This window comes from Equus quagga, chromosome 2 (assembly GCF_021613505.1).
Source record: "Equus quagga isolate Etosha38 chromosome 2, UCLA_HA_Equagga_1.0, whole genome shotgun sequence".
NCBI lineage: Eukaryota > Metazoa > Chordata > Mammalia > Perissodactyla > Equidae > Equus > Equus quagga.
The window spans coordinates 121,052,050-121,079,795 of NC_060268.1; the positions used below are offsets into that span (position 1 = coordinate 121,052,050).

Consider the following 27,746-nt stretch of genomic DNA (forward strand, 5'->3'; position numbering starts at 1 on the left):
GCTCCAGTTTTTCACTCCCCTCCTCCCACATTTTCTGTTTTTGAAATCATATATGATCTCTTGTTTTGTGTGTGTCTATCCATTTCCCTCTTATCATTGAAATAGATAATTTTAGTACTTTAGTCTTTTAACCTTCATCTTTTCTTCACAGGTGGTTGGTCTGCTAGCTTTACTGTGTTTTTACCTTTATCAGTGATTTTATTGCCTGGTGGGGTTTTTTTGAGGTTTTTTTTTTTTTTTGATAGTTTTTTTATCCCTATTTGTGGTCATCATGTTCCCACTTAAATAAATCCCTTCAACATTTCTTGTAGAACTGATTTCTTGGTGATAAACTCCTTTAATTTTTGCTTGTCTGGGAAGCTCTTTATCTCTCCTTCCATTCTGAATGACAACCTTGATGGATAGTGTATTCTTGGCTGTAGGTTTTTTCCTTTTAGCACTTTAAGTATGTCATGCCATTCTCTTCTCGCCTGTAGGGTGTCAGCTGAGAAGTCCACTGATAGCCTTATGGGTTTGTATGTCACTTGTTGCCTTTCTCTTGCCGCTTTTAGGATTCTCTCTTTATATTTAATTTTGCACATTTTAATTATAATGTGTCTTGGTGTGGGCCTCTTTGGGCTTATCTTGTTTCGAGCTCTCTGTGCTTCCTGTACTTGAATGTCTGTTTCCTTCCTTAGATTAGAACAATTTTCATCTATTATTTCTTCAAATAAATTTTCTGCCCCTTTGGCTCTCTCTTCTCCTTCTGGGACACCTATTATATGAATGTTAATGCACTTGCTATTGTCCCAGAACTCCCTTAGACTTTTCTCATTCTGTCTAATTCTTTTTTCTTTTTATCTGTTGAACCTGGGTTATTTCCTCTAGTCCTCGTCTAGCTCACTGATCTGTTCTTCTGTACCCTCTACTCTACTATTGAGTCCCTCTAGTGAATTTTTCATTTCCAGTATGGTAGTCTTCATTTCTGATTGGTTCTTTTTCATCTTTTCCAGTTCTTTGTTAATGAGCTCACTGAGTTCATCCATCCTTCTCCTAATATCTGTGAGCATCCTTATGAGATTTTGTTTGAACTCTTTCTCAGGTAGGTCGCTTATTTATGCTTTATTTAGTCCTTTTTCTGGGGTTTTGTCCTGTTCCCTTGCTTGGAATGTATTCCTTTGTCTCCTCATTATGCCTCTTTTTCTGTACTTATTTCTATGTATTAGGTGAGATGGCTATGTCTCCTGATCTTGGAGAAGTCACCTTACGTAAGAGATGCCTTTTGAGGCCCAGCAGTATGCTTGCCTCTCATCACCAGTCCCAAAGATCCAGGAGTGACCCCTTTGTGGGCTCTTTGTGTCCTTCTTCTGTGGCAGGGTTGCTCTTAATGCAGGTACCCAGGGAGTCTAGTCTTTCCTTCCCTGCCCAGCTGTTTGTAAATCTGGTTTGGGGAGCCTCAGCACCATTGGCTACAAGGTGTAACAGCACACTCCTGTTGCAGTTTTCCTTTTAATTGGGTAGGTACCCAGTGTAGCTGGTTGCTAGGCTCAGTGGCATACAGTTGCTATAGGCCTGAGGCCTATAAGGCTGTTGTCAGTTCTCTTAAGAGTGCAGCTGAGTGGGGCTGGCCCTAGGCATAGGAGGACTCAATTGTTTCGGGCTTTGGAAGGTGAGGTTGATCATTTTTATGGCTATTTGTGAAGCACAGGTCTTCTGCTGCTGATAAGCCTCACCCCCCACAGGACCACACACACCATCAAACAGTCCTGGTCCATTCACACTGCCCAGCCCCCTGCAGTGTACCCTGATATCCCACTGTAGAGGCCCCCACCTCTCCACTAATGCCCCCCACAGTTCACCTGGTCCTCACACAGGCCCTGCCCCACAGAGGTGGACACACTTGCCTGCCTGTAGAGGATCAAGACACCCAGTCAATGCAGGCCAACAAGTAGCCTGAGGGCTTGCTGTTGGGTGGGATGGGTCCCTAGGGTGGCTGCCTGCCCTGGCTGAACTGGATTAAATCTGAGCTCTAGTGGGTGTGGCAGATCCCTGGGCTGACAGGCCAGGGGAAGAACCTCAATGGCATCTGCTGGGGTCTGTGTCAGCACACCAGGACCAGGTTAGAACAATGGCCCCCACCAATGTCTCAGTCTCTGGAGAGGTCCCTCCTCTCTCCGAGATGCCCCCAGAGCCCAGCAGGTGAGTCTCTTTTCACCAAGGGACTGTCAGCCTTCTCTCTGATGATTTTAGCTTGCTGAGACGGGTGAGTTTGTGTGTGGGCACTTTAAGACCCGGGTCTTTACAGCTCTCATCCAGTTGCTTTTCTGGGGGTATTCCACACTGCAGTTAATAGCCAGAGAAGCCAGATAGTAAGACCCTCGTCTCAGTTGTGGTGAGGCTGAAGGATGCTTATAGCAGTATTGGTCCCTGCTCCAGACCTCACTCCTCCAGGGAGGGCTGCGTACCTTATGGTGGCTCCCACCTGGCTACCTGAGAAACTCCACTGCTCCCAAAGGTGACTTTTTTCTCTCCAGCAGGAATATCTGCCTCATCTGCCTTAGTCAGGACTGTCCCTTGTTGTGGGGGTTCTTTTTATCCTGTTTTCAGTTTTTTATCCAGGGTAATTTTTCCAAAAATAGTTGTAACCTGGTTGTGTTTGTGGGAGGAGATGAGTTCAGAGTCTGCTTATGCCGCCATCTTGATGAGATTTCCCTAGGTGTTCATTCCACACTGTCTTGATTACAGTAGCTTTGCAGTGCATTTTTAAATCAGCAAGTGTGAGCCCTCCAACTTTTTTTTTTCTTTTTCAAGATTGGTTATTTGGGATTGCTTGCAATTTCATATGAATTTTAGAATCAACTTTTTCATTTCTGTAAAAGTGATCATGGGGATTTTGATAAAGATTGCATTGAATCTGTAGATCGTGCGGGGATTATTGCCATTTTAATAATAGCAAGTCTTCCAGTCCATGAACATAGGATGTCTTTCCACTTATTTAGATTTTCTTTGATTTCTTGCAACAATATTTTGTAGTTTTCAGTGTACCAGTCTTTCACCTCCTTGGTTAAATTTATTCCTAACTATTTTATTCTTTATGATGCTGTTGTAAGTGGAATTGTTTTCTTAATTCCATTTTTGTGTTGTTCATTGCAAGTGCATAGATACACAAATGATAGTGGCATGTTGACTTTGTATCTGGAAACCTTGCTGAACTCACTTGTTACCTATAATAGCATTTTAGTGGATCCCTTATGATTTTCTATATATTAGATCATGTTCTCTGTGAATAGAGACAATTTTACTTCTTCCTTTCTGATACGGATACCTTTGTTTCTTTCTAGCCCTGGCTAGAACCTCCAGTGCTATGTTGAATAGAAGTGGTGAGATCTGACTTCCTTGTCTTGTTCCTGGTCTTAAAGGGGAAGCATCTAGTCTTTCACCAATAAGGCTGGTGTTAGCTGTGGGTTTTTGATACATGCCCTTTATCAAGCTGAGGATATTTCTTTCTATTCCTAGTTTGTTGAGTGTGATTATCAAGAAAGTGTATTGGATTCTTTTAACTGTTTCTTATTACATCCCTTTTAATTTCAATATCTAACATAAAAATAATTGGATAGTTGTATGAATTCAATTTTCTTATTATCTGATCTTTTACTTGTTATACTCTATTTTAAAGTTTTCATTTTGATTCCAAAACACATGCTTCCTAAATTTTTCTTTTACTTCTTCCAGTAACTATTTAGCCAGTTAAAAGGGTGCTTTTCTGTCTTAAACGCCGTCATTCCTTTTTAAAAAATACTTATATTGACTTTTCTTTTGTCTCACTACCTTTGAGCAAGGAGGGGTCTGGTTTTCAGTATATGAGGTCTTGAATGATTTGCTGTCCACCTTGGGTGCTGCTGAACTCTTCTCGGTCTTGATCTAGAAGGGTAATTAGAGCCCAAAGGCCTTGTCAAAGTTCTGTGTCTCGCACTCACTCATTTAGTGTGCTACAGGGCTGCAGAGGGGCCTCCTGCTTCTAAGGGTGGGTTATTGGACTGTAGGGAAGAGGAGTTACTTCTGAAAACTTTGGGAAATGTTTGTATGTGTGCCCCAAACCACTAGAGTCCCCCTCTGGTGGCCTGTCCCGCTGCTGTCCCATCCCAAGATGCGGTCCCCTGTGACCCTCACTGGGGTCTTAGAATGGAAGCAGACTGAGAAGTGTGGATTCAAGGGTAAAATGAACAGCCTTGGTTTGCCCACACTCCTGGAAAAAAAAAAATTTTTTTTAAAGGGAAGGTTGGGAATGAGCTGACTGTTCCTTTTGTCAGCAAAGACCCCACCTCTCTCATATCAGGCCCAACGTGTTGATTGGTGCTTCCTTTGCGCCAAGCACTTGTCCAAGTGTTTTACATGTATTAGGTTGTACAGTCCTCATAACCACTCTATTATGACATTTTACAGATCAAGAAACTGAGGCACAAAAGTGTAAGGTAACTTTCCAAGGTCCTGCAGCTTCTGAGCGGTGAAGTCAGCATTAACCCCCAGCCTGACTCTCATCCTTAACCACTCCAGCAACATTTCATCCTACTTGTCCGTGTTCTGCTTCTCTGCCCTGGACACATCTGAGCTCTGGTGGACGATACACTCTCCTCACCCTCCAGCAGGTTTTGAATAACATTCCCAGTCTCCTTTGCTGTTAGAATTTTGCATCACTTTGGGTGTTTTTGCAAGCATTTCACTGAGGAAAGTGAACCCAGCCCCCACTAGCAGCTATCATCTTAACTCAGAAGTCCTCATGGAATTCTTTGCATATAAACTTGAACTTAATAGCTGTGCTTATTTTATGGATGAGAAAATTGAAACCCAGAATGATTAGGCAGCCTCCCCGAAGACACAGACAGAGTGATGGCAAAGCACGAGAACTCATCCTTACCTGCCTCTTTCCCCACTATGTTTTTCCAGGTAAACTGTCTAAGAGACTGCTGAAGTAAAAATGCACCTGTCTTTTCTAACCTCTTCCAAAGGGCCATATGTACTCAGAAGCCACAGGTGAAATCTGGTTTGATTTTATTTAGCCTGTTGGACTTCCTCATACACCGGAAAATGGAATGCAGCCCTTAACCGAGATTTTCTCGAGTTAGACTGGGTGACAAATGTCTTTTGGAGCTCTTTTATTTGACATCTTACTAATTTTTTTAAACTCCCATTGTTTTGTTCCTAACAGACCTATTATGTTTCAGATGTGAGACAAAAATATACATAGAGGAAAACTTCTCCAATAAGCTATTTTTGCCTCACACTATTGAGGTTATTTAAGAAATAAAACCAAAAGTGCACACACCAGGACATTCACCTCATCATAAATTTGTCTATCGTATTTAATTGATAGAGACTTCTGGGTTAGACTGTTATCAAAGCATGTGATAAATTGTTAAGTGTGTGGACTTAAGATGCTCTAGCATCTCATTCCAACACAGACAGAAGTTTTGCCTTTGTTGAGGGGAGGTGGCTTCCTAGCAGATGGGTGACAGGACCTGAGAGGCAGTCCTGCTTGGGTTAACAGCCTGGGCAGGCTGCATTTTATTACACACCTCCAAAGTCTCTTGTAGACACATGGGACTCGAAGAAGGGAAGCAGTATTTATATCCCTACTAACACCAATTATGGTAAACACCAACCATCTAGACTTTAGCCCTTTAATAAAAATCCCATGAGGAGCTGGCCTGGTAGTGTAGTGGTTAATTTTGTGTGCTCCTCTTCAGCAGCCCAGGGTTCACAGGTTTGGATCCCGGGCATGAACCTACATACCGCTCATCAAGCCATGCTGTGATGGTGTCCCAAAAACAAACAAAATAGAGGAAATTGACACAGATGTTAGCTCAGGAACAATCTTCCTCACCAAAAAAAAAAAGAAAGAAAGAAAGAAAGAAAGAAAAAAGAAAAATCTCCCATGAATTGTTTTTTAAAAGTCAGGCTCCTGTGGCAGAACCAAGTAGGAGAGAAAAGATTAGAATAATTGGAGGCTGCTGTCTTGTCACTTCCCACATAAAATTATTTGAAGAGACAGGCCAGAACTTTAAACAGAAGATACGAAGAAAAGTTGTAATTTGGACATCAGTTGTTGTGACTTTAGGGTGTTTGCTTAAAGGACTCTTCCCCCATCTCCCTCTCTCTTCCCAGACATACTTCAATGACAATATCCTTACCCTGATCCGGACCCTGGTGACCGGAGGAGCTACACCGGAGCTCGAGGCTCTGATTGCTGAGGAGAATGCACTTCGAGGGGGCTATAGCACCCCCCAGACGCTGGCCAACAGGGACCGCTGCCGCGTAGCCCAGTTAGCACTGCTGGATGGGCCCTTTGCAGACTTGGGGGTAAGTTCATGGCACAGAGGTCAGCTAGGCCTGCTGTTTGGGAACAGCTTGGTCCAAATGAACTGGGTGCCAGACAGTGACAAGCTAGGCATCTGTCTTTTCTACCTTGTATGGTATATAACAGTAAGAGGTGATGTTGATGGTTTACTGTGTCTGCGGAACTGTACTTTACACAGTCATTCATTTTTATCCTCGTGGTGACACTTTGATGTAGGTTCTATTATCAGACACTCTAAGGAAACTAAGGCTCAGAGAGACTGAGGACCAGCCCTCTCAGAAATTCGCACCAGGAACCCTGGCTTCAGAGCCAGTGGACTTACTCACCTCAGGTATCTTGGACCATGAGATAGGAGGCAGCAGGTAATTCCAACAGGTAGCCAATTCTGGGGACCCTTTCTATAGGGTTTAGCAAAGCTCAGAGCTACTTAACCCCAACTGCACATTAATAGCCATGAGGAGTGTTTAAAAACCACTGATGGATGTGCGCTGCCTCCAGGATTCTGAATTTTTGTATCTGAGTATGACCCAGGCACTGGTGGTTTTCAAAACACCACTGGAAATCATGTGCATCCAGAACCACTGGCCAGACAAACAGCATCTCATGCAGATCCTTTAATGTCTCCACTTCCAGACCTAGATCTTCTGATTTCTGGGCTGGACCCAGTTGCTCTTTCCCATGCCCTCCCTGCCGCAGAGGGACCAATGCCTCCCTTTGGGTTCTACGCACCAGCCTGATTCAAGCACTTTGGCAGAAGTGTGCAGCCTTGATCCTTATTCCAAGCCTACTCCATGGAAGTGTTCAAGGGGTGGAGTCACAAGCCGTGGGAACCAGTAGACCCATTGTACAAACAATAGTGTCACCCAAGGAAAGCATCGCTTTCTCCATTTCTTCTGAAACCCTGATGCCGACTTGTACCGTATTATAATTTGCTTATAGGCAGGGACCTATGTTAGACTGGGCTTTTTTGAAAGGCAGCTTCCATAGCTAGTGGCTCTTTTCGTCTGTCATTTACTTAATGATACATTTTAAAAGGACAAAAACTTTAAATAATGGTAACATTTGGTTCTGTTTGTGTCCTCTAATAAGATGCCCCATGGAAATTCCAATGACAGGAAGGACAAATGCAGTCACTTTATTCCCACTGAAGTCATTCTTCAGTGCCCTTCCTATAATAACTCCTACCTGAAGCCACCTGGCTGCATGAAGCCAGCATTTCCAAGTGAATGAATTTGCTTTCACCTTCCACATCAGGCCCCAGACCCTTGGAAGGTGATTGTGAACTGATTAGAACTGTGAATCCCAGTTATTCAGCCTGCAGACCTTCAGCTCCTGGGGAAACACATTCTCTTCCACCCTTGCCATTTCTGAGGTCTGTAAATTGTGCTTTTCGCACAGTCCTTCCCTGAAAGAGTCTGTCACCATAGTACCTGGTGGGGTCTTTTCTCCTTGCAGTGATATTAATTATCACTCAAGCAGTTTTGACAACACAGTCAGATCGCAGTGATTACAGCTGAGCTAGGGCTAAACGCAATCACCATTTTGCAGAGCTGGTTTCTTCTCCTCAGTGAGCATACATCCGAGATTTTGAAGCTTTATGCCCTGACTGTGAGGGAGAGGTACAGTTTCCTCAGAGCTCTTATTGCTACAGATGGTAAACTGCAGAAAGCCAGAGGAAAACCTCATTATTATCTGATCCCTAAAAATCACCAGTGTTGGGTGTAGGCTGTTAACTACATTGACTTCTTCAGCCACAATCCATCAGTACAGACCCTCTAACTCAGGAGATACCAAAACAAGCTTTCATGAAAAGGCCCTTTTCTCCCAGGACCTCTGCTTTCAGGCAAATAAAGATGATGTTTCTCTCTGTTCTTTTGTTGACTCCCAGGATGGTGGTTGTTATGGTGATCTGTTCTGCAAAGCTCTGAAAACGTATAACATGCTTTGTTTTGGAATTTACCGGCTGAGAGATGCTCACCTTAGCACCCCTAGCCAATGCACAAAAAGGTGAGTGTGTTTCCACTCTGCTCTCTCATTCCAGAGCTGAGACACAAATGCCCTCTCCTGTCCCCCACTGTGAAGGCAAAGGTCTAAATACAGGCTCTCAGTGTGCAAATTACCCTGCCGTGATTACAGCCAACACTGAGTTTGCAGGATTTTTCCCTTTGGGAAGCTTTTTTTTCTTTAATTACTCATAGCAGATGTAACGGCATTATGCGAAGAAGCCAAGTTTTATAGAATAATTTTATCATCTAATTACAAAAGTCTGAATAGAAGCATCTCCTTCAAACTCTAGCTACTGGGATAATTCTGTTGGTACTTAATATAGAGATATTGCATATTGCTAGTGTTTAAGATAAATAGTTCCTTTGCCATGTCTTAGACACCTATATTTTTATTTAATACAGTTTTTAATTGACTCACTTTTTTACTTTTATATATTTTAAGAAAATTATATATTATCATCTTAAGCAGAAGAAAAAATAAGTTTTTGTGTGCTAGTTATATTTTTCTAATGTGCATTAAAATAAATTCATAGCAGCCCCGAATTGAAACTACCTGCTAGAATTACCAAAATCAGTGCCTGTGCATAATATGCCCTGGGAAACAATGCTATAGAAGTGAGTTTTCTCAGTCCTGCTCGCATATTAGAATGACCAGGGGTGCTTTTTAAAAAATACTCTGATTACTCTGACTTAACTGTTCTGGAATGAAAATATATATAATTTTTTAATGCCCAGAGATTACAGTGTATACCTAGAGTTGAGAGTAACTACTGTAGACCAGTGTGTTCTCAAAGTTTAGTAAGTTTGAGAATCACCTGCAGAGCCTATTAACATGCAAATTGCTGGGCTCCACATCCACAGTGGTTGATTCAGTAGGTCTGGGGTGGGGTTGGTTAAGAATTTGCATTTTTAAGAAGTTCCCAGGTGATGCTGATATGTCTGACCTGAGGACTGCACTTTGAGATCCACCACTGTACATGAAACATAGTGATTTTTCAGTCATGTCTGATATTAACCAGAGAAAGCCTGATCATATTGAGAACAGTTAAAGTAGGACTGACAAATAGGCAGGGGTGTGCTTGATAGTCTTTCATTTCATAAAAATCCCACCAAATTTTAAAACGTAAAGAATGAGGAAGGACTAACAGGATGCTAAGTCATGGTAAACAAAGATCCTGTGACATGTGTCTGGGCTTGTCAGAACATTCTAGAATGAAAGTCACAGTGCAGTTCATGAAACCTCCTTCATGCAGTTGGGCTACTCAAGCTCAGCAGTGAACTTGACATTGTATTGAAAGGGCACGCAGACCATAGGAAGCACAGCTTGGTTCTCCCATTATTGGCACTAATTAAGCATCCCTGCCAGGGCTCATGGTTGGCCTCTTCTGTTGTCTTAAACAGAGGAAGATTTAGTTCAGATTGGAAGATAATTTTTAAGGCCTTGGATCAGCTAGAAGTCCATCATCCAGATCCTCTGGCAGACCTGAGGAACCAGGCAGTTCCTTCTGGTTCAGACAGGAGTGAATTCTCTACCCAGTTATCCCCAGGCTGTGACCTCTTTGCTTTCCCGTCCAGGTACGTCATCACCAACCCCCCATATGAGTTTGAACTTGTGCCGACGGACCTGATCTTCTGCTTAATGCAGTTTGACCACAACGCCGGCCAGTCCCGAGCCAGCCTCTCCCATTCCTCCCACTCATCGCAGTCCTCCAGCAAGAAGAGTTCCTCCGTTCACTCCATCCCATCCACAGCAAACCGACAGAACCGGCCCAAGTCCCGGGAGTCCCGAGACAAACAGAAGTACGTGCAGGAAGAGCGGCTTTGATATGTGTATCCACTGCCACCGTGTGTGAAACTGTATCTGCCACTCATTTCCCCAGTGGGTGTTCCCAACAGTAACTTTCCCCATTTTCCCCTGTAGTCCCCCCTTTTTTTTACACATATTTGCATATGTATGATAGTGTGCATGTGATTGTCATTTTTATTTCACCACCATAAAACCCTTGAGCACAACAGCAAATAAGCAGAAGGACCAAAAGTTATTTATGATTCTAGGGGAGAAATAACCCGAAGGCATGCTCCCGACATAAATAGCTCACTGCAGGAACGAGTTCACAGATTAGAAGAGAGCATGTGCGATCAACGTCAGTTATGCAAAGCAAGTTTAGTTCATGTAGAAGAAAAGTTTATTCTGATTTATCAGGATTATCAGGGTGCTTTGGGTTTTGATTTTGTTGTTGTCGTCCTTTCTTTCTTTTTTATACATACACAGTAATATATACACACACGTTTATCTGAAATAAGCAACCAAAAAGCAATGAAACCATATAAATTGTTTCCGCTCTCTGGGCTGAAGTATCGAGAAGCATTTGAGAGGCTTTTGCCATTTGTGTAGATGATTAGTAAGTATCTGCTTGTTATAAGAGAACATTAGAGATTTTTTAGTTACTTACCAAGGCCTTTTGTCCCAGAGCTAGCTTCCTTTAGGAGTTCCTATGAACATTTCTACTCTTACTATAGAGTGAGAGTAGATCCATTCGTGGATGTATCAAATTCTAGTCATTTAATTTAAGTGAAAAGAGCTTTGATTGCATATTGTTATTTTGTCTCCTTATGCTGCCATATGAATAGCTGTTTTTTTCTTTCACTTTTGACATTTGGGATGAAAAGCCATATGTATCATAAATATCAGATGTGAGTCATTAAAAACTGCCTTCCTGGGACTTTTACATCCTTTAAAAGGTGAATCACTTACCTTATGTACAGAATAAATAACGCTCAGGAAAGAGCAAGTATTTTTCCACGCATTCTCAGGGGACCTTTTTACTCCCCTTTGTTTGATTAGCTCGGGCCCCAACACCAGGCAGGAGCCAGGGTGAGGGCCATGGTCCGGGAGAGGAAGATAAACCCAGCAGCAGATCATGTTTTTCTAGGAGCCGACATGCTAAATAAATCAGAATGTAGGAGGATCAAGCCACAGTTCACGCAACAAACACAAAAGCCAGCTACCACCTTAAACTGCTGGCACAGCTGCATGGTGTAGGCTGTCCCAAAGCAGAAAGCTGGTGGGAGACATTGCTCCTCGGCAAGTTCTTTAACACAGCCAATTCACTTAGGCAGGTGAATGACAAATGGAGAACTGCTCCTTGTCATTATGAGATGGGGAGAAGAAGATGAGTACAACAGTGAGCCAAACACATTTTGGTTTAATTATTTTTTCTTTTGTTTTCTTTCTTTAACAGTAAGCATGATTGGAAAGGTAGAAAAATAACCTTTTTTCCATATACAGTTGTCAGATGTTTTATGCACACAAATCATGCTTTATGCAGTGCAGTAGTTCTTAAAAATCAACCAACTCCACCGTAACCAAATTCTGGGATGAATGGACTGGCCCTGGCCTGGTATACACATATGTGAAATGTTTACTTTAAAAAATTCCACCAAACAGAATAGGGGTCTATGGGAGGAGAAAACTGTCACAGCTGTACCTCTCTAAAAAGGTGTTTTTATGGTGAATGTTTTGGGTTTAGATTTTGGATCCCTTGTCCCCCCAAGCATGATAGTTTTGGAGATTTGCTTGCTGTGTGGATTGACAAGCACTTTTACTGACAAAATGGTGAGGCTCAGTCAAAACCTCCGCCCCCACACCAAAGACAGGGCAGTGCAGTATTCAAACCAGTAATGGGGTGGGGAATAATTGTATACGTGGATATCAAAACGCCCTACGAGTGCAAGATTCTTTTCAAATTATTTCTGTCCCTATATATTGATTTATATATTATGTATCTTTTTATATATAATAACTACATATATATATATACACACACACACATATCCCCTAGTTTTGGACCATGAAGAGCTCTTCATGCATTCTTTGCAAAGGAGTTCTATATGTTATGCTTTCATAAATTTATGCCCTCAGAACATTTATAACTATAAGAATGTGCCAGTTAAAGTGCTCAACAGGAAATATGACAGTTTAAAAGCATTGTAAAACTCACATAGCTTACTTCTCTCTCTAAAGTGCAACAAGGATGAATAGAATGGGCCAAGGTATGACAATTAATGGTTCTGCATGACCTAGCCACTGCTGGGGGTTTTCTTCTATAACGTTGTCCTTGTGAAAACTTTTGTGAAATTAAAAAAAAAAAAGGAGTTAAAATTTTATTCTGTTATTGGTTTGTTTATTTTTATTTATATTATTCTGTTTGTGGTTTTATTTATTTTGTTTTGCTTTCTTCCTCCCCATTTCCCCTCCTTTTCCCTTCCTTCTCCTCTTCCTCCTTCCTCCACTTTCTAAATTGCTCAGCGCAATGAGGCTGTGCTGCTGCTACTGCTAGATCCCTTAGAGTTTGTTTTGGTGTTCCTGGGTATGGGGTTGGGTAATTTGGGGGGAACTTCTCTCCATCTGGCTTGCCTTTAAATCTGCACGTGGCCTCCCTGCCCACCTTGGTACCTTGCTCCAAGTCCAAAAGCATTTTCCCATCAAGAAACCCAGCTTCCTCCACTTCCCCCCATTACCACCACCCCAACCCAGTCCCCCATCAGTCTGTCCACATCTCTGTGTTTATCTTGGCAAGACCTACTAAATCAAGTGATGATGCCAGGTGATAAACTTTCCTGGAAAACATTTGGAGCAATTCCATTTGGCAAACCTGCTTCTCAGTTAATATTTTATCCTCCTTTTGGTTTAAACCAGGAGGGTTATTAATGGCAAAAGCACTGGTCTCCTTTATGTTTGAACAGTGTGACCTCGAATTAAAGCTGTTTAGCTGTATCTATCAACTCAATAGCCCACACCCAGTTATCGGGGCACTGACGATTCAGTCTCTTTATTACCCAGGTCTCTCCTGCCACCTGTCTTTCAGACATTTGTTAAATCCCAACCAGAGATTGGGCAGATAGAGAGAAGTAAATCCGAAATGCATTTTATATACAATCTGTTAGCAACTCTGATGAGATTATTTGTGATGGGAATGGAGTGGGAACAGACTGTGACATGAGGTGAAATTTTGGGATTTTCCCCGGACTTTGGCCACACAACTAAGAGGTGACTGTACTTGGGTAATGATATATTCAATGATGAAAAAAGTGTCATTATTACTCCTATTTTATTAGCCAAAACTACTATATTATACTTTCCTCAATAGAACAAAGAGTCTCCTCCATTGTTTTCCATGTGACCCCAAACTTCCCATTCCTCTTTCAGGTTCTCTTTGGAAGAAAGTATATAAGGCTCTTATATTAGGTCTCTCCTCTTCCCCCTCCCCACCAAAAAAAGGAAACAAGTAGATAAGGATAGAAAGTGAAAGAGTTATTTGAAGAGAAAGTATGTGCATTTAGAAAGAACAACTGCCAGAATCTCAATTATCTGCACCATTCTAGAAGAGAAGCAATTTGTCAACCATTCAGTCCAATTTGCTTTAGGCTTTGAGGGGTTGAGCCTTAAGTAAGTGGGTAGACCAGAAGGCGCAGTGAAGACTTCTCAGCCCCAACGCTCAGATGATCATGAAATCAACATCCCTAATGACTGCTACCCAGTGTCCTTCTAGAAACCAGTTCAAATGGAGGAGGAAAAAGCTGGACCCTTATACATATAGTTAAATTTACCACAAGTGAGAGAAGTTTTAAATTCTGTGATAAATATTAAAGGTTATGACCCAGAACCTTACTCACAATAGGTAATCAATGACTGTTTTGAAATAAGTTGACCTTCAACACTTTTATACCTTTCATCATCTTATAAATTATCTTTACCTCCTCAGCTTATCGTTTAAAAAAATACACCGGACGCCTTTAGGTGCTTCAGAAAGCTGCTGTGCTGTCGGCACTTTCTCCAGCTAAGTACACAGCTTCTGAAAAAGGAGGACAGCCTTGTAAGTTCAGTGAGTGGAGAGACTGACTGTGCTTCCTGCCAGCATTGTCAAGATCCCAGATGACCAGAAAAACCTTTTGACTGGCTCTTCCTCAACATGGGAAAAGCCTAAAGGTGTCTGCGTCCCAATAGAGACAATTAAATCAACCTGCCAGGTTCCTATAGCAACAGGCTGCTGAAGGAGAAAGAGGAGAGCGCAGAAACTTCAGGGCTTGTGAAAGTCAAGACAGGGTAAAAATCAATGTCTCAATCACTTCTTTCAGCCCATCCTTCCTTTGTCATAACATGATAAAAAAGTAGCTGTGAGCACCTGTCACCATATTGGTTGACTATCTCCCACCAGGAGGTTGCACATTCATTGCATAGGGAGGTGAGAGGGATTATCCCCTGCCACCTGAAAGTGAGGAGTGAAAAGTCTGCCCTTGAGGTGTCAGCTGGACCAAGGGCCACAAAAGAGGCCAGGAGGGTACAGTTAGCTCTGCTCAGTGAATGGCAGCATTTGACTTTCAGTCATGGTGGACATGTTGCAAAGAAGTGAGACAGATTCATAAACAGAAACTACTCTGGTTCTGATACTATGATTTTCATTTCTATGAAATAGCCATACTTTGCCCATGGAGAGGAAAGGTGGCAGTGTAGATGGGTCAGATCCACTGGGGACATTGGGTTCTGCCCAGCAGAGGATGAATACCAGACTGCCTCTCAGAAATGTGAGATGCAAAACCACGCAGCATTACTCTTGAAGGCATGAGCTCCTTGTTGGCTCTTACTGTTCTCAACTATTGTCTCTATCCAAATGGAACTTTTTCCTTTCTAGTCCTTTCTCTTTAAACCTCAGCTTGTGTTGGGTGAGAACGGGGCCAATTATTCTAAATGCCTTTGCTGTATCATCATCTCCCCTTTAATGCACTCTTCTCTGGGAAGTAGTTATGTGAAAAAACTAAATCCCTCAGCACTTACAACCCACGGAACCAACAAGGAGGCTCAGTTTTCACAGGGCAGTCTGTTTCTCTGCTGCTGAGTAACCAGGCAGTTATATGAGCCCAGGTCTGGGGCCCTTCCCCACCATAGCCCACTCCTTTGGAGGAAGTCGTGACTCTTATTCTGGACCCTTTCAGTTCAGTGATGAACGTAGAAATGGAAGACACAGATGGTTTGAAGATGGGGTAGAACACCTGTCAAGTGAAAGCCAACATTTCAAAGACACAGGTACCACAGGAGGGTAGCAGCCCTGAACTCCCCAGACAGAGCATTGGGCCATCCCTTCCTCTCTTCACCTTCCAAATGAAGACTACCCAACCAAAGCCTCCTGTCATCTCTACTGCCACAATCCCCATTCTTCAGACTAGCACCCCAATTTATACACCTCAGTTCCCCACCTCCAGCCATTTTCAATCACACCAAAAGGTACTACCCATCCTTATGTAGTCCTTTAGTACTGAGAGTACTCATATTAATGCTAACCTTATACTAAAAGCTAACACCTTAGTGCTTACCATGGGCAAGACACTCTTCTAAGCTCTCTACGTATCTTAACTCATCCAGTCCTCACGACAACCTCAGATGGAGATGCCGGTAGTATCTCCATTTGAAAGATGCGGGATCTGAGGAACAGATTTGTTCAAAGTCACCCAGCCAAGAAGTGGCAGAGTGGAATTTAAAACTAAAGTCTATGAACTTTGCCACTCTGCTCTATTGCCTGCTAATACTACTAATAATACTGATAGTCTTAACAGCTCACATGTATGTACTATGTATCTGGACCTGTGGTAAGTGCTTCATGGGCACTAGCCCTTTTTATCGAAACATCAACATTGAGAAGGTTGCCTTCTGCATGCTCAGAAATTTGTGAGAGAGCCAGATCCATTGGACCTTAACCAAGTGCCTTAACGCCACCTCCTTGGCCTATGCCTCATTGTTTATTCATGGTGGACAGCTCACAGGATGGCTGGTCTTGACAAGTGACATCTCCCAATAGCAGTTTTTTTTGGGTTTTTTTGTTTTGTTTTTTTTTTTACCAGCGTCTCTCTGTAGTTATATTCTACTAGTCCGCTTGCCACAGGCTGTGAAATCCTCTCCTTCCCTCCCTCCAGGGAGGTCACACATTGTACTCACAGTGATGACATCATGTGTTGCATCCTCAAGAAGCTTATTAACAAATGGAGCTATTTTTCTCTCACAGTGAGGAGACTGTCACAACCAGATCCATTGCCCTTCTCATTTTAGGGATAAAAATAAAGCTCCCGGAAATCTTTCCAGCATGTAGAATGAGGCAGGGAAAGGAGATAAACTCAGGGACTGGATTTATCCTGGACCACTTCAGCACTCATTTGAATTCCTTCTCTGAGTACTCTTCCTGCTGGCTCCTTTTGGAGTCACTCATTGGTGCAGTTTCTTCTCTGGAAGGCAAGAATCGATGGACCAAAATGTCCTTGTCGTATCGAAGCACTCTTCATTGCAGTGGAGTGGCTGCCGATCGATGAAGTGTGCGTCCCTCTGAAGCCCTTTGGGAGAATTTCTTCATAAAAACACCTTCGCCCCAAGACATTTTAGTACAATCTCAGAACATTAATATATTTCTATTTCCTCGCCATTTATCTAAACTAACCAAGTCTCCAACAACACATATATTTATAACTTACAAGATGCTGAATTAAAAAGCCTATTTCTCAGGCACAATGAAAACCTCACCTCATCACCAGGGTGTGCTTTAACACAACTCCTTGTTGTGTTGAAGCTGACTAAGCAAAACACAGTGTTACTCTGGTTAGATTTTTTTTTATGGCAAGAAATTTAAAAAGAAAGAGAGAAAGAAGCTTAAATGGGGAAATAATGTTCTCTTTCTTACAGACAGCAGAAGGAAATTGATATTCTCTCTACTGTGAAAGGTCAAAATGCCGACTTTGAATTGAACTGTAAAGACTAAATTCTGAACAATTATTCTCTGCAGCAGTTACAAAATTTCAGCAAATTGCAGCTGTCTTAGGTCTTTCACCCTGAAGACCTACTTGTTTCCATCAGCAGAGTTCACTCTCCCTTCCAACCTGGCATGTCCAACCTAGTACAAAATCCCTTTGCAAAATCAGTCCACATAATGGCTGGCCGAAACCAAGGGCGGCTCAGACAAACAGCACAGATCTGGGCTCTTCTGAAAATCATCTTTACGTATAAACTGTTGGAAAAAGTCATGGTTTGAAATTGTTTCAGCAGCCTGGCAATGCTTTTAAAACATGATAACCACCACACTTTACTTCTCTCTGAAGGGTTAGTTTAATAGTAGATCACAAAAAATTGGTTTCCACAAATGCATAATGGTTCATCTATGTCACACTTGAACTAAATGGTTTTTTAAATGGAGCTGAAATTATTTTGATGTGTACACAGTCCTGGATTTCTATACAATCTTTTTTAACCAGCCCATCAGGAACCTTGCCTCTAAAGCCTCATTAATAATTCAGATGTGCTGATGACTTTAAAAGATCTATGGAATTGAAGCTTAGGGGAAAAAAAAAACTCTGCTTGACAAAAAGATAAATGAATGTAGAAAGAAGCTGTAGGAGTCTGGCAAGCTGTAGATCATCTCAGAACAGATTGTAACTTTATCATTCTGTCAGGGGGAATAATTTAAAGCACTTAATCAGTTAGCTTCACTGTGAGGATGTAGCATTATGAATTCCTATCGTCCAATCTGTTCAAATCAAAGTGAACTTAATTATAATAGGTGAGAGAGCCAGCACAGGAGAAAGGGCAGTGGAGAATGATCCAAGAGGCAGTAAGTTTCCTGGGGGTAAACTGAGCTGCTGAATAAAAGGTAGTGAGTGGGCTTTCATCAGGGCACACCCCACTCCAGTGACAGTGTTTACATTGAGGGCTCAGGGCATTTGACACAGCAAGAGAAAGTATGGACCAAGGAGAATAGAAGCAGAGTGATCGTGAGCTCATCATCGATGCTGAATTTATGAATCATTAGTCAAACAGGGAGAAACACATACACACACACACGTGATCCTCTGTCAAGCCAGGTGAGCAATTTCTGTCAACGTTATCAATCCAGGACCCCTAACAAGGCAGTTTGGAATTGTTCTCATAGGCTGAAAAGGAGACCAGAGAGGCCATTGTCTATAGCAGTGGGTGTGCTTGAAAGCTTTTTCCCTCTTTCTTTCCTTTTACTAAGCAACTAAAATGAGGCATGTAATTCCCAAGTTAGAACGTCCTATTCTCCCAATCTCTTCATATCTACACACCTGGGTGATTTTGTAGAAATTTTTGATCCTGGAAGGCAGTGGGGATGAGGACCAAGTCTTGTGAAAGAGCACTGAACAGCTACAAGGATGTTAGGCTGTTTCCGTTCTCATCCCAGCCCCGGATGCCCTGACTCAGCATTCTCTCTCAGCCCTCTCTGTATTTAGGGTGGAAATGAAATGCCAAGACTGTGTGGAGTTCTTCTGTCGACAGCTTGGGTTATTATAGTTGTTTAAGATATTGCCACTATGAATTCTTTTTATAACTTTACACCAACACAGAGTTTTCTTTTTGAAATAAAAGCCATCTCAAAATCCTTCTAAAACATTGGGTGCTATTCTGATTTTCGCTGTCATTTGCCAGAAAAATCTGTGGCCTTACTTTAAGATCCCCAAAACTGGCTGCAAAAGAAGCAGAAGAGAGGTCTAATTGAGATATACCTTTAAGTATGCTTGTTACAAGCAAAGCCAAGTAAAGGCTGGGAGGAGGAGATCCTGCATAAGATTCTAGGCCACTCACTCTGCGGCAGGGACAATGGAATAAGATCTAGAAACTTATTCCACTCAAATTGGTGGATGCACAATTCTTTCCTCAGCCACAATGTCCATATCCATTATTTGATGTCCTCAGCATCTCCTCCTCACCAAAGTTTTTCAGGCCACTAGAGGAACCCCAGGGAACATTGCCAGAGTTTATCTTCCAACCCTCTTTATTCTCTGAAGTCCACCCACGGTGCCTCCAAGTCCCAGTGTTCCATTGGTTCATCACTTGCTACAGGCAGCAGAGGTGTGTTTCAGGTTCTGGGGTTCTCCCTATACTGCACTGTCTCTGAGCAATTACTCACCGTAAGCTTCTATCAATTACCTTTTTGCAGTTTTCAATGAGCTTTCCAACATCTTTACCCTAGGACTAATTAAGCTTCTCATTTCTCCTTTTTGTTCTTTATCCATTTTGTCCTTTAGCAGAAAAGAAATGGTTTACAGATGAACCGGATAATGCCTATCCCAGAAACATTCAAATCAAGCCCATGGCTAACCAGATCAATCAATATAAATCCACAAGCAGCTTGATTCCACCAATCAGAGAAGTTGAAGATGAATGTTGACTCCCAGGAGACCAGAACTATTTTTTTAAAGCCTGACAAACTTCATAAATGGTGATGTGACTTTTCTTCCTCTTACATGCTGAATCACTGGTGGAAACGTTAGGATAAGCAGGAATAGCAAGAACAATAAAGTAGAGAGATCTTTCTCTTTGTCTGCCTTGAATATTGCTTCCATGTATTTTGGAAAAGAAAATGATTTCATTTATAAATGAACATACTAAAATAGTCATGTATAGCCTCTAGCATTTTAAATTATTTTTATTTATTAGAAAGAAAATATATTTTTTCTTTTTTTTTTCATTGTCAAATATCTTCCCTTCATCTAACAATGCAAAATCAAAATGACTTACTCTGTGGCCAGGCTCTTTAATGCAATTTCTCTTATTTATCTCTTTTTCTTCAAGGAGAATGATGGTTACCACCAGAATTAATTGCAATTAAGGGAAATGGGTTTTTAAAACAATTTAAAAGTGGTCCAGTGATGTAAACATATATTTTAGTAAATTCACAAACGAAGACAAAAGGGAGCAGGTGAATTTCCTGGATGGGTGTATATTTTGGCTGCATTGACACCAGCTCTTAATAAATGGACACATTTATTTTCACAGTTGAAAGTCATATTTTTGTAGTTTTAGTTTTCCTTCTGTATTTCTCATCCCTCTGTTCATGTGTTTAAAGGGAAGACCTTCTTGCAGCTTTTCTGTAATTGCCAGATTAGACTTACCCGGCCAGCTATGGATACCTGGAGGGTTGTGAGCATGCCTAAGACGCGGGTGTTGAGGATCAGACACATACAAGATACTGCTCTATTTGTTGTTCTAATGATGGGGACTCCTACATGCTATTATGCTTTTTGTTTTGTGTCTCCAAATCACTCAAGCAAGTAATCTCAACTTTGCAAGAGTCTGGCGGACTTTCTCCCCACTCCCTAGGTCTCAGAGCTTTTAGCCTGAAAATTTGTAAACACCAATGAATAGTTTTACTTAACAATAGGATATGATAATACATTCATTCTTTTCACTGAGGTTTTGTGTAAAAGCCAGAAAATTTTCAAGGAGATGACTTTTGCCCAGATTTTAATTTTGCAGACTTCCCTTTAGTTGCTGGGATAAAACATACAAACTTGGTACAACTACATAAAAAACAATAACAACAAAAGGAAAGCAATGAATGCACTTAGTATAGACTATTAGAAAAGGCCTTTGAAAATTACCAGTAATGAAATTAAATCTATCAGCCACTTTAAACTGTGATCAAAAGATTTTTCTAGCCATCAGTCACAAATTATGATGTCTCCGAGCTCTGTGGTCACTTGCATGCTCCATGTACAGTTGTCCAGGCAACTGTTATGTTCCAAACAATTTAGCAAGTCTTTCAACTTCAAAATTATCAATCTTTGATGCAATCATCAGGGTCTCTGGAGAAGCATGGCTGTGACAGTGATTTTTATTTTCTTAAAAATGTAAATTGTGAACACTTGGAGAAACAAAACCAACCAAAATATCCCCTAAAGTCCCATGATATCTAGTCCATTAATTCTTTATGCCATGACCCTGTGGTACCTAGTATGTTAGTGCAAATCAGATCAGAGCCAAGCAATGAAATCACCATGAAAACATATGTCCACTAAGTACTCCAATTGTCAACGTAGGCAAAATGAGCTTCCACCTCTGTCCACTCCCTGCAGAACCAGTGTAGTTGTGCTCCCACCTTATAAGCGCCATCCTAAAGTGACTTGTCAGACTGTGGCTACCGTGTCGTCACATTTTGTAGCATTAGTTCTATAAAAGTATTGTGAATATAATGTATGTCTAATTGGATGGTTTAAAAACTACTTATAACCAATCACTAGTCTATTCAGAAGACGAAAATGACTTCAGCAGTCTACATTCAGGCTTATAAACATTTTCTGGTTTCCAACAGAAGTAAAACAGGTTTCTGGGGCAAATCTCTTGCTAGGATTTTACAACTTTCCTGAAAGCTAGGCCTTCTTCTATATGACAATTTTGCATTTGGGTCACCTTAGTACATTCACATCAGTCCACGCTCTTCTTTCCTTCATGAACCCCCTTCATGAATCCTAATAACCTGATAACCATTTCTGAATTTGTTGTAACTATTTGGTCTCCTCTGGCAGGCACCGGTGGCCACCTAAATGATCTTCCGTTAGAGGAAGATCTTCCATTAAGCCACAGTGTCCCATGCCTGATGCCCTCTCTTCCCCATCTCTCCATACCAAGGCAGTCTGGAAGCAGAAGTGAAAACTCCATGTCCATCATGGCTAGAGATCTGAATCTAAACTTCTTTACTTTTTTTTTAACCAAAATGGCTAAGATGATTTCCTATGGCAAAAGACTTCACCCCAAAAACCAATTGGCAGGAATCCACTTTCTTCTAAGGTAGAGAAGCAAGCTCATGCTATTTTGCCTTTGTAATAATGAATTGTTCTGGGCCAGAAAATAAAATCAGGCATTTTTTTTTAAAGGAGCATGCAAAATGACTGGTTGGTAACTCCTTTGGCAAAAACTGGTGCCTGGTAGGTTGAAAGTGAAATCAAAACAGAAACTAGACTGTAAGACCACTCAAGGGCTCAAAAGCATGCCAGAGTTTCCCTGATTTGTCTCTATTTGTTGAACTCTCTGGCTTTGAAGGAGACCTCATCCCATCTCCCTGTGAAAAGAGCCGTCTTTCTGGCTAAAGTCAGCATAGACCAATGATGGTCATCATTGGGACAGTCTGTGTTATAAGGTTCTGATCTCCTATTCCAGTTTAGGGTTCCAGAAAAGCCATTTTTCCCTCACTAATGACTCTTGCATCCTTTGAGAATCAAAGACTCACAAACAGGCTATTTAAAATGCAGAAAGCACCTACTTAACAAAGACATCATCACCATCATCATCTTTCTCATTAAGAAAACTTTAACTTTTGTCTGAGCAATTTTACATTTTAAAATGTCACTTTGAACCAAGATAGGACACCTTAGATAAAAATGATTGTGACTAAGGCAAGTTGATGACACCTAGAAGCTCTATCCTTCCAAAGGTTGGAGCATCTTATGATGCACTTTGTAAAAATTTAATTGAAGAATTTAAATAAACAGGGAATTAGAACTGTTTGGTTAGGGTTGGGAAGGAGGAAAGTGAGAATACATAAGAAAATTGGGGATATTTTCATGTCGAAAGGCAAGAGAGTCCAACTTTCCTACTTAAGTTTTCATGTGAGGGTTCAACAGCTACATCTACAAATAACTAGCTATGCACTTCGAAAGTGTTCTTTAGACTCTCCAAGTCTCAGTGAGCTCATTTGTAAATGAAAGTGGTTCATCTAGATGAGTCTAAGGTCCCTTTCAGATCTGAGAGGACCTGACCTAAGTTAGGAGTGGGAGAATGCGAACAAGCCAAGCCCTTGGAGACAGTCTTGTCCTGTCCTAGAATAACGATCCTTCTTACTGCATCACCCAAGCAATACTCCAGAGGGTAATGTATATTTTCTGCTCTGGACATATAGGAGTTAGCTTCATTCCTCTGCTTTACACTTTGAAGTCTCTTTAGAGTCAAAATACAAATTTAAAAATTCGAATCCACCTGAATCGTGTTGATCAGAGTTTCCTGCATGTTCCTAAGGTTTTCTTCTCCATCTCATCCCTGTCTGCCTTTGTTCTTGGTTTAAGGCACAGTGTAAGTCTGTCCCTGCATCTCTAACCCATAGCTACAATTTCCAAAATGTAGTTAGAGCCTCATGACCCCTAGATTCCTGCAATTTTCCTCATTTTTATTTCTGCATGTGGATCTGGGCTTTGGGAGTAACCAATCTTACTTCATTTCCTATCCTCTGTTTATTTGATTTTCTTTTTCTCGTTAGTATACTATCTCCTTGCTACATACATTCATAAGGCTAATTTTGATCAATCATTTTTTATTGTCAAAGAGAATCTCAGTGAAGGAAAAAAGGAAGGAAAGGACAAAAGGAGGAAGAGAGAGAAAAAAAGAATATCACATCAATTGACTGCGACATGAACTGCCTTGCTCATAGGAAACAAAGCAAATCCATTCAATGTGGATAGAAGTTCCAGAGCAGAATCTGTCCACTTTCCATTCTGTCCCCAGCGTCTATTTTCTATTCTGTTCCTCTTTGCTGCTTTGGAATGGTGGTGAGATCACCAATCACTGTGGCCCTTGAAAGGGCCTTTGCTATTTAGGGCTTGACTCATCCTCTGTAAAAAGCAGAAGGAACTGAGAATTCACTTACAACTTCCCTGATAAATTACATTTCTGCCCCTCCTCTACTCACCCAATGTCCCCAAAGGGCATTATTTTTCTATCCAGTAGAGATGATTTGACATTTAAATCCCATGATCTTTTGAGGAGATGATGTGGTCCTTTGGGTTTATTTATGAGAGAGTAGTCATTAGAAACCGTTTCCAGCCAGTTTGTACTAGTGGTGCCTTATTGGCGAAATCTGTTTAAGTGAAATCTGTTCTGGTTGGTTGTTGCCCACATAATGCCAGTTGTTAATATTTTCAAGATTTCCGTAAAATAAGACAATTCAGAGAATACTTTTATCTTTAATTTTATTTCCCAAGGAATTACAGAACCTAATTTGCCATTCCTATGGTAAATTTGTTTGGAACAGGTACGAAGAGAAAGGAGCCCGTGTGTCCAAAGGCAGTAGCCCTTTAGCCAATGGTTGGAGGCACCATGATATCACAGCCCCACAGGATTAGACTAGGGGAGGAGTTGTGTGTTAGACTATCTGTACCAGACTTCCTTTTTGCCTCATTTTCTGGTGTGAAAACGGGCCTGACACTTCTGCATCTAACGACAGGCCAAACTCAGGACATATATCAAAAAGGTGGGAAGAAAGAACAAAAACAAAAGGATATAAAAAGTATTTTAAGACACCATCAACCAGGAGCATGTATGTGGTGTTCAGAGTTAGTGCTTTGTATTGAAAGGAGAAAGAGATTACATTGAACTATAATCCATTGGGAAGAGTGCAGAGGAATATGATGCTTGATGGGCTTTGGAGGTATTTCAATAGGAAATAGATGGCTAGAGAAATGTGGAGTATAATGGATTTCCAGGGAGGGGGAGCTTAATGGGCCATGGCTGCCAAAATGGAGAATGCTGAACTTAACCACTACGCCACAGGACCAGCCCCTACAACCACATTTTTAGGGGCTCAAAAAACCAAAATAAGTAGACATTCTTGAGATAGGAGATTGAGGGTACTCCAGAAGCAGGAAAGTGGGAAACAAGAGAGGGGGACTTTAAGATAGAGAGGGTGGGTCGTCTATGAGGTCGGAGATAAAGGGCATTGGAGATAGTGACTCAGAAGTAAAAGAACTCACTTGACAAGGGCAGGGGCTGTGCTTATTTGTCTTTCTCTCCAGAGCTTGTCATGAGGTCTCGCTCAGGGTGGGCAGTCAGTAGGCCACTATGTGTTACTTTGGATGCCATAGGTAATGGAGTTTGGACAGGATTTCTAGGTCACTGGCATTCTTCCTGGAGACGGACTCAAAAGAGAGAGATCTTGAGGTGGCCTCTTATTCCACCTTCCTGTTCATGTTGCTCATTGTACCTCATCCTCCACCAAACAGCACACATATTGGCAGCTTTGACTTTATGGTTCCTAAAATAAATTTGATCATCACCTTGCGTTGGTGGCTTTTCTGGACAGGCAGCGTGAGGAGAGAGGTTTTTTTGGCCTAGTGAAAACCGACCTTAATCTCTAGGTTGATTTTAAATTTAAAAAGATTTCCTTTGGTCTGTTTATCCCCTTGAGGACTTCTGTGTTTCTTCTCCTCCACCTTGCTATTCAGCAGAACAAGGATGAAAGTGACGTGAAAGCTCTCCAGTGTGCCTGCGTTAGGAAGCATTACTGGGCCCACTGTTCAGAATCTTAGACAGAAATGTACAAACGGCACTGACACATGCCTGCCAGAGCAAACCAGAGCTTTCCTCACAAGGGGATTCAAGGTCAGTGTGAGAAAGCAGTGAGCAGATGAGGGAGCCCCACTTCCACACTAAACCAAAGCCCCAGCCGCCCCAGAGTGGCCTGCTCCTCTTCCTTCCTTCCACTGAGGACAGCCTGAGACATGTTTGACCAGAACTGCAACATTTCAAACATAAACCAAGATCTGCTTAGAAACACTAATTAAAATGTTCCATTCCCAGGTGGCACAATCACATCCTGCCTAAAACTTCTGGCCCACAACCTACCACCCAGATGCTGAAAAGAACCCTTCCCCCACTTAACACCAAAACCTGCACTCAACATTTCTTCAGGAGAGGAAGAAAAAAAGTACACTTACACAGACGTCAGCCTACATGGTCATTAAGGAAAAGAGCATGGCTTATTCATCTATCTTCCAAATCATTGATTGCTGGCATTACGTTATGATTAATTACTATGACCTAACAGGAAGTGGAGGAAAGAAGGAATGCTGGTGCTCTGAAATGATCTACCCACCTCTGTCATCTGTAACAACCAGTGATAACTCTCTTGTCTTGTAAAAAGGGTTTGTACATAACTTGTACATGGTTTCATTTTGTATTTTTCTCAGAATAAAAATTTATGTATTTGTGTTCTAAAACAACGAGTGTTCTCTGTGTCTCTGTGGCGCCCACATGGCCATAGGGGGGTGGGTGGCAAAGTCCCTGAGTTCCTGTCAGGCTGCTTTAGCCAAGTTGTGGACTTATAGAAGCCATGGGCTTGCCTTTCCAGCTTCAAGTGCAAACAGATCCCTAGACCTCCAAGGAGACCATCATTGGGTGCCAGCCCAAGGCTGCAATGGACAGTGGAGGAGAGGGAGAGCTGCCGTCATTAGATGCAGCACCTGCGAATCCACACAGGGCCACATCATGGCCAGAGGACTACATGCTCCTGCAGAAGGCCCCAGCATACAGACCTCTGAAGAAACAAGCAGTCCTCAGATTGGCCATGGAAAGTTAGAACGTTTCTTTCCTCAGCCACCTGTTCCTAAGCTAGTTACCCTTTCTTGACATCTGCACAGTGAAGCAATGTTCTTTTCTCCTGCGTTTAACTGATCAAAACTCAGGACAACTTTCTAAAGGTTTGACTCATCCTGCCCCACACTCTCCCCTAATAAGGTGATAGGTGAAACTTTAACTCAAGGCAAAAAAAAAAAGGCCTCCAAAAAATTAGTGCTGTGATTTCAGAGCCATGGTTTAAATCTTCAGAACTCGTGCTTTGAACTCTTTTGGGAAGGCTGGACTCCCAAGGTTAAGGCTGGTCTAGCCTGGAGGACGGGAGGGAGATAAACTGTGGAGAAAAGTATTCTAGAGATTGTCTCATTTGTTCATCAGCCAAATATTGACCAAATAGCTATTATGTTTGCATTCCTCTACTGGGAGCTAGGGATACAACAGGGTGTATCTTCATGATCTCAGCTTACAGTCTGGAGAGGGATGCAACCAACAAATAAACAGGTAATAGTCATGTGTTAAAAAATATTCTATAGGAATAAGTACAGTATGCCATTGGGAACACATGAGAGAGAAGAATCTCAACAAAACACATTTGAAGAAAAATATACCAATTGCTTATACTTTCAAAAACAAATCCCTGTTCTTCCTAAACCAATACCAGCCCAAACCAGAACTCATACATAGGAGTCAGCAAAAAGCAGGTTTACCTATCACAATGTGCCAATTCCTGACAATCTTTGCACTCTAGTTTCTCAACTTGCCTTCTTAATGGTTGCTAACAACTCTGAACATTGTTGGGGAATATAATTGCAGAGCATATGGTCCCCATTAGTTAGGCAAACTCCACTGCCAAACTCGGCTCTGAGAAAGAAGTCTGCATAACGAATGAAATATTAGGAAAAGATCGACAGTGACAGAGAAAGCAAATAAAAGAGATGAGACGGTGAGTTACAAAATAGCAGGCTCGGCATTCCCAACACAATGAATGTGGGACATATTTTTCTATTTGCTGAGGAAACAATATATGTGAATTTGTACTAAAATCTCCCTGTAGCAAAAATCAAAGTAGACCATTCACCAGAATCAATGTTAACTGCTTTGCGATGTCAGATAAGATAGATTCTGCCTGCAAGAAAAACTAGGGGCCACAGAATAGACAGTGTGCAAAGGAAAGAAAGCATGAACAACATCAAAATGTAAATGCGGGCTTATTGCCATTTTAAATGGTAATGGA

At 41.7% G+C, this 27,746-nt stretch overlaps 1 protein-coding gene across 7 annotated transcripts in view; it reads left to right on the forward strand.

Moving 5' to 3' along the window:
• The window catches only part of KCNMA1 (potassium calcium-activated channel subfamily M alpha 1), a 713,595-nt gene extending 694,028 nt beyond the window's left edge, over positions 1–19,567 (forward strand). For 3 of the 7 annotated variants that reach the window (XM_046653009.1, XM_046653012.1, XM_046653015.1), the window contains 3 exons: positions 6,142–6,336; positions 8,223–8,341; positions 9,916–12,507. In XM_046653009.1, coding sequence (XP_046508965.1) covers positions 6,142–6,336; positions 8,223–8,341; positions 9,916–10,165 — 564 coding nt within the window. In that variant the 3' untranslated portion in view covers positions 10,166–12,507. Of the gene's footprint in view, positions 1–6,141; positions 6,337–8,222; positions 8,342–9,915; positions 12,508–19,419 lie in introns of those variants that run through there. The other 4 variants (XM_046653011.1, XM_046653014.1, XM_046653010.1 and 1 more) reach the window with 2 other exon arrangements.
• Positions 19,568–27,746: the final 8,179 nt, after the last annotated feature.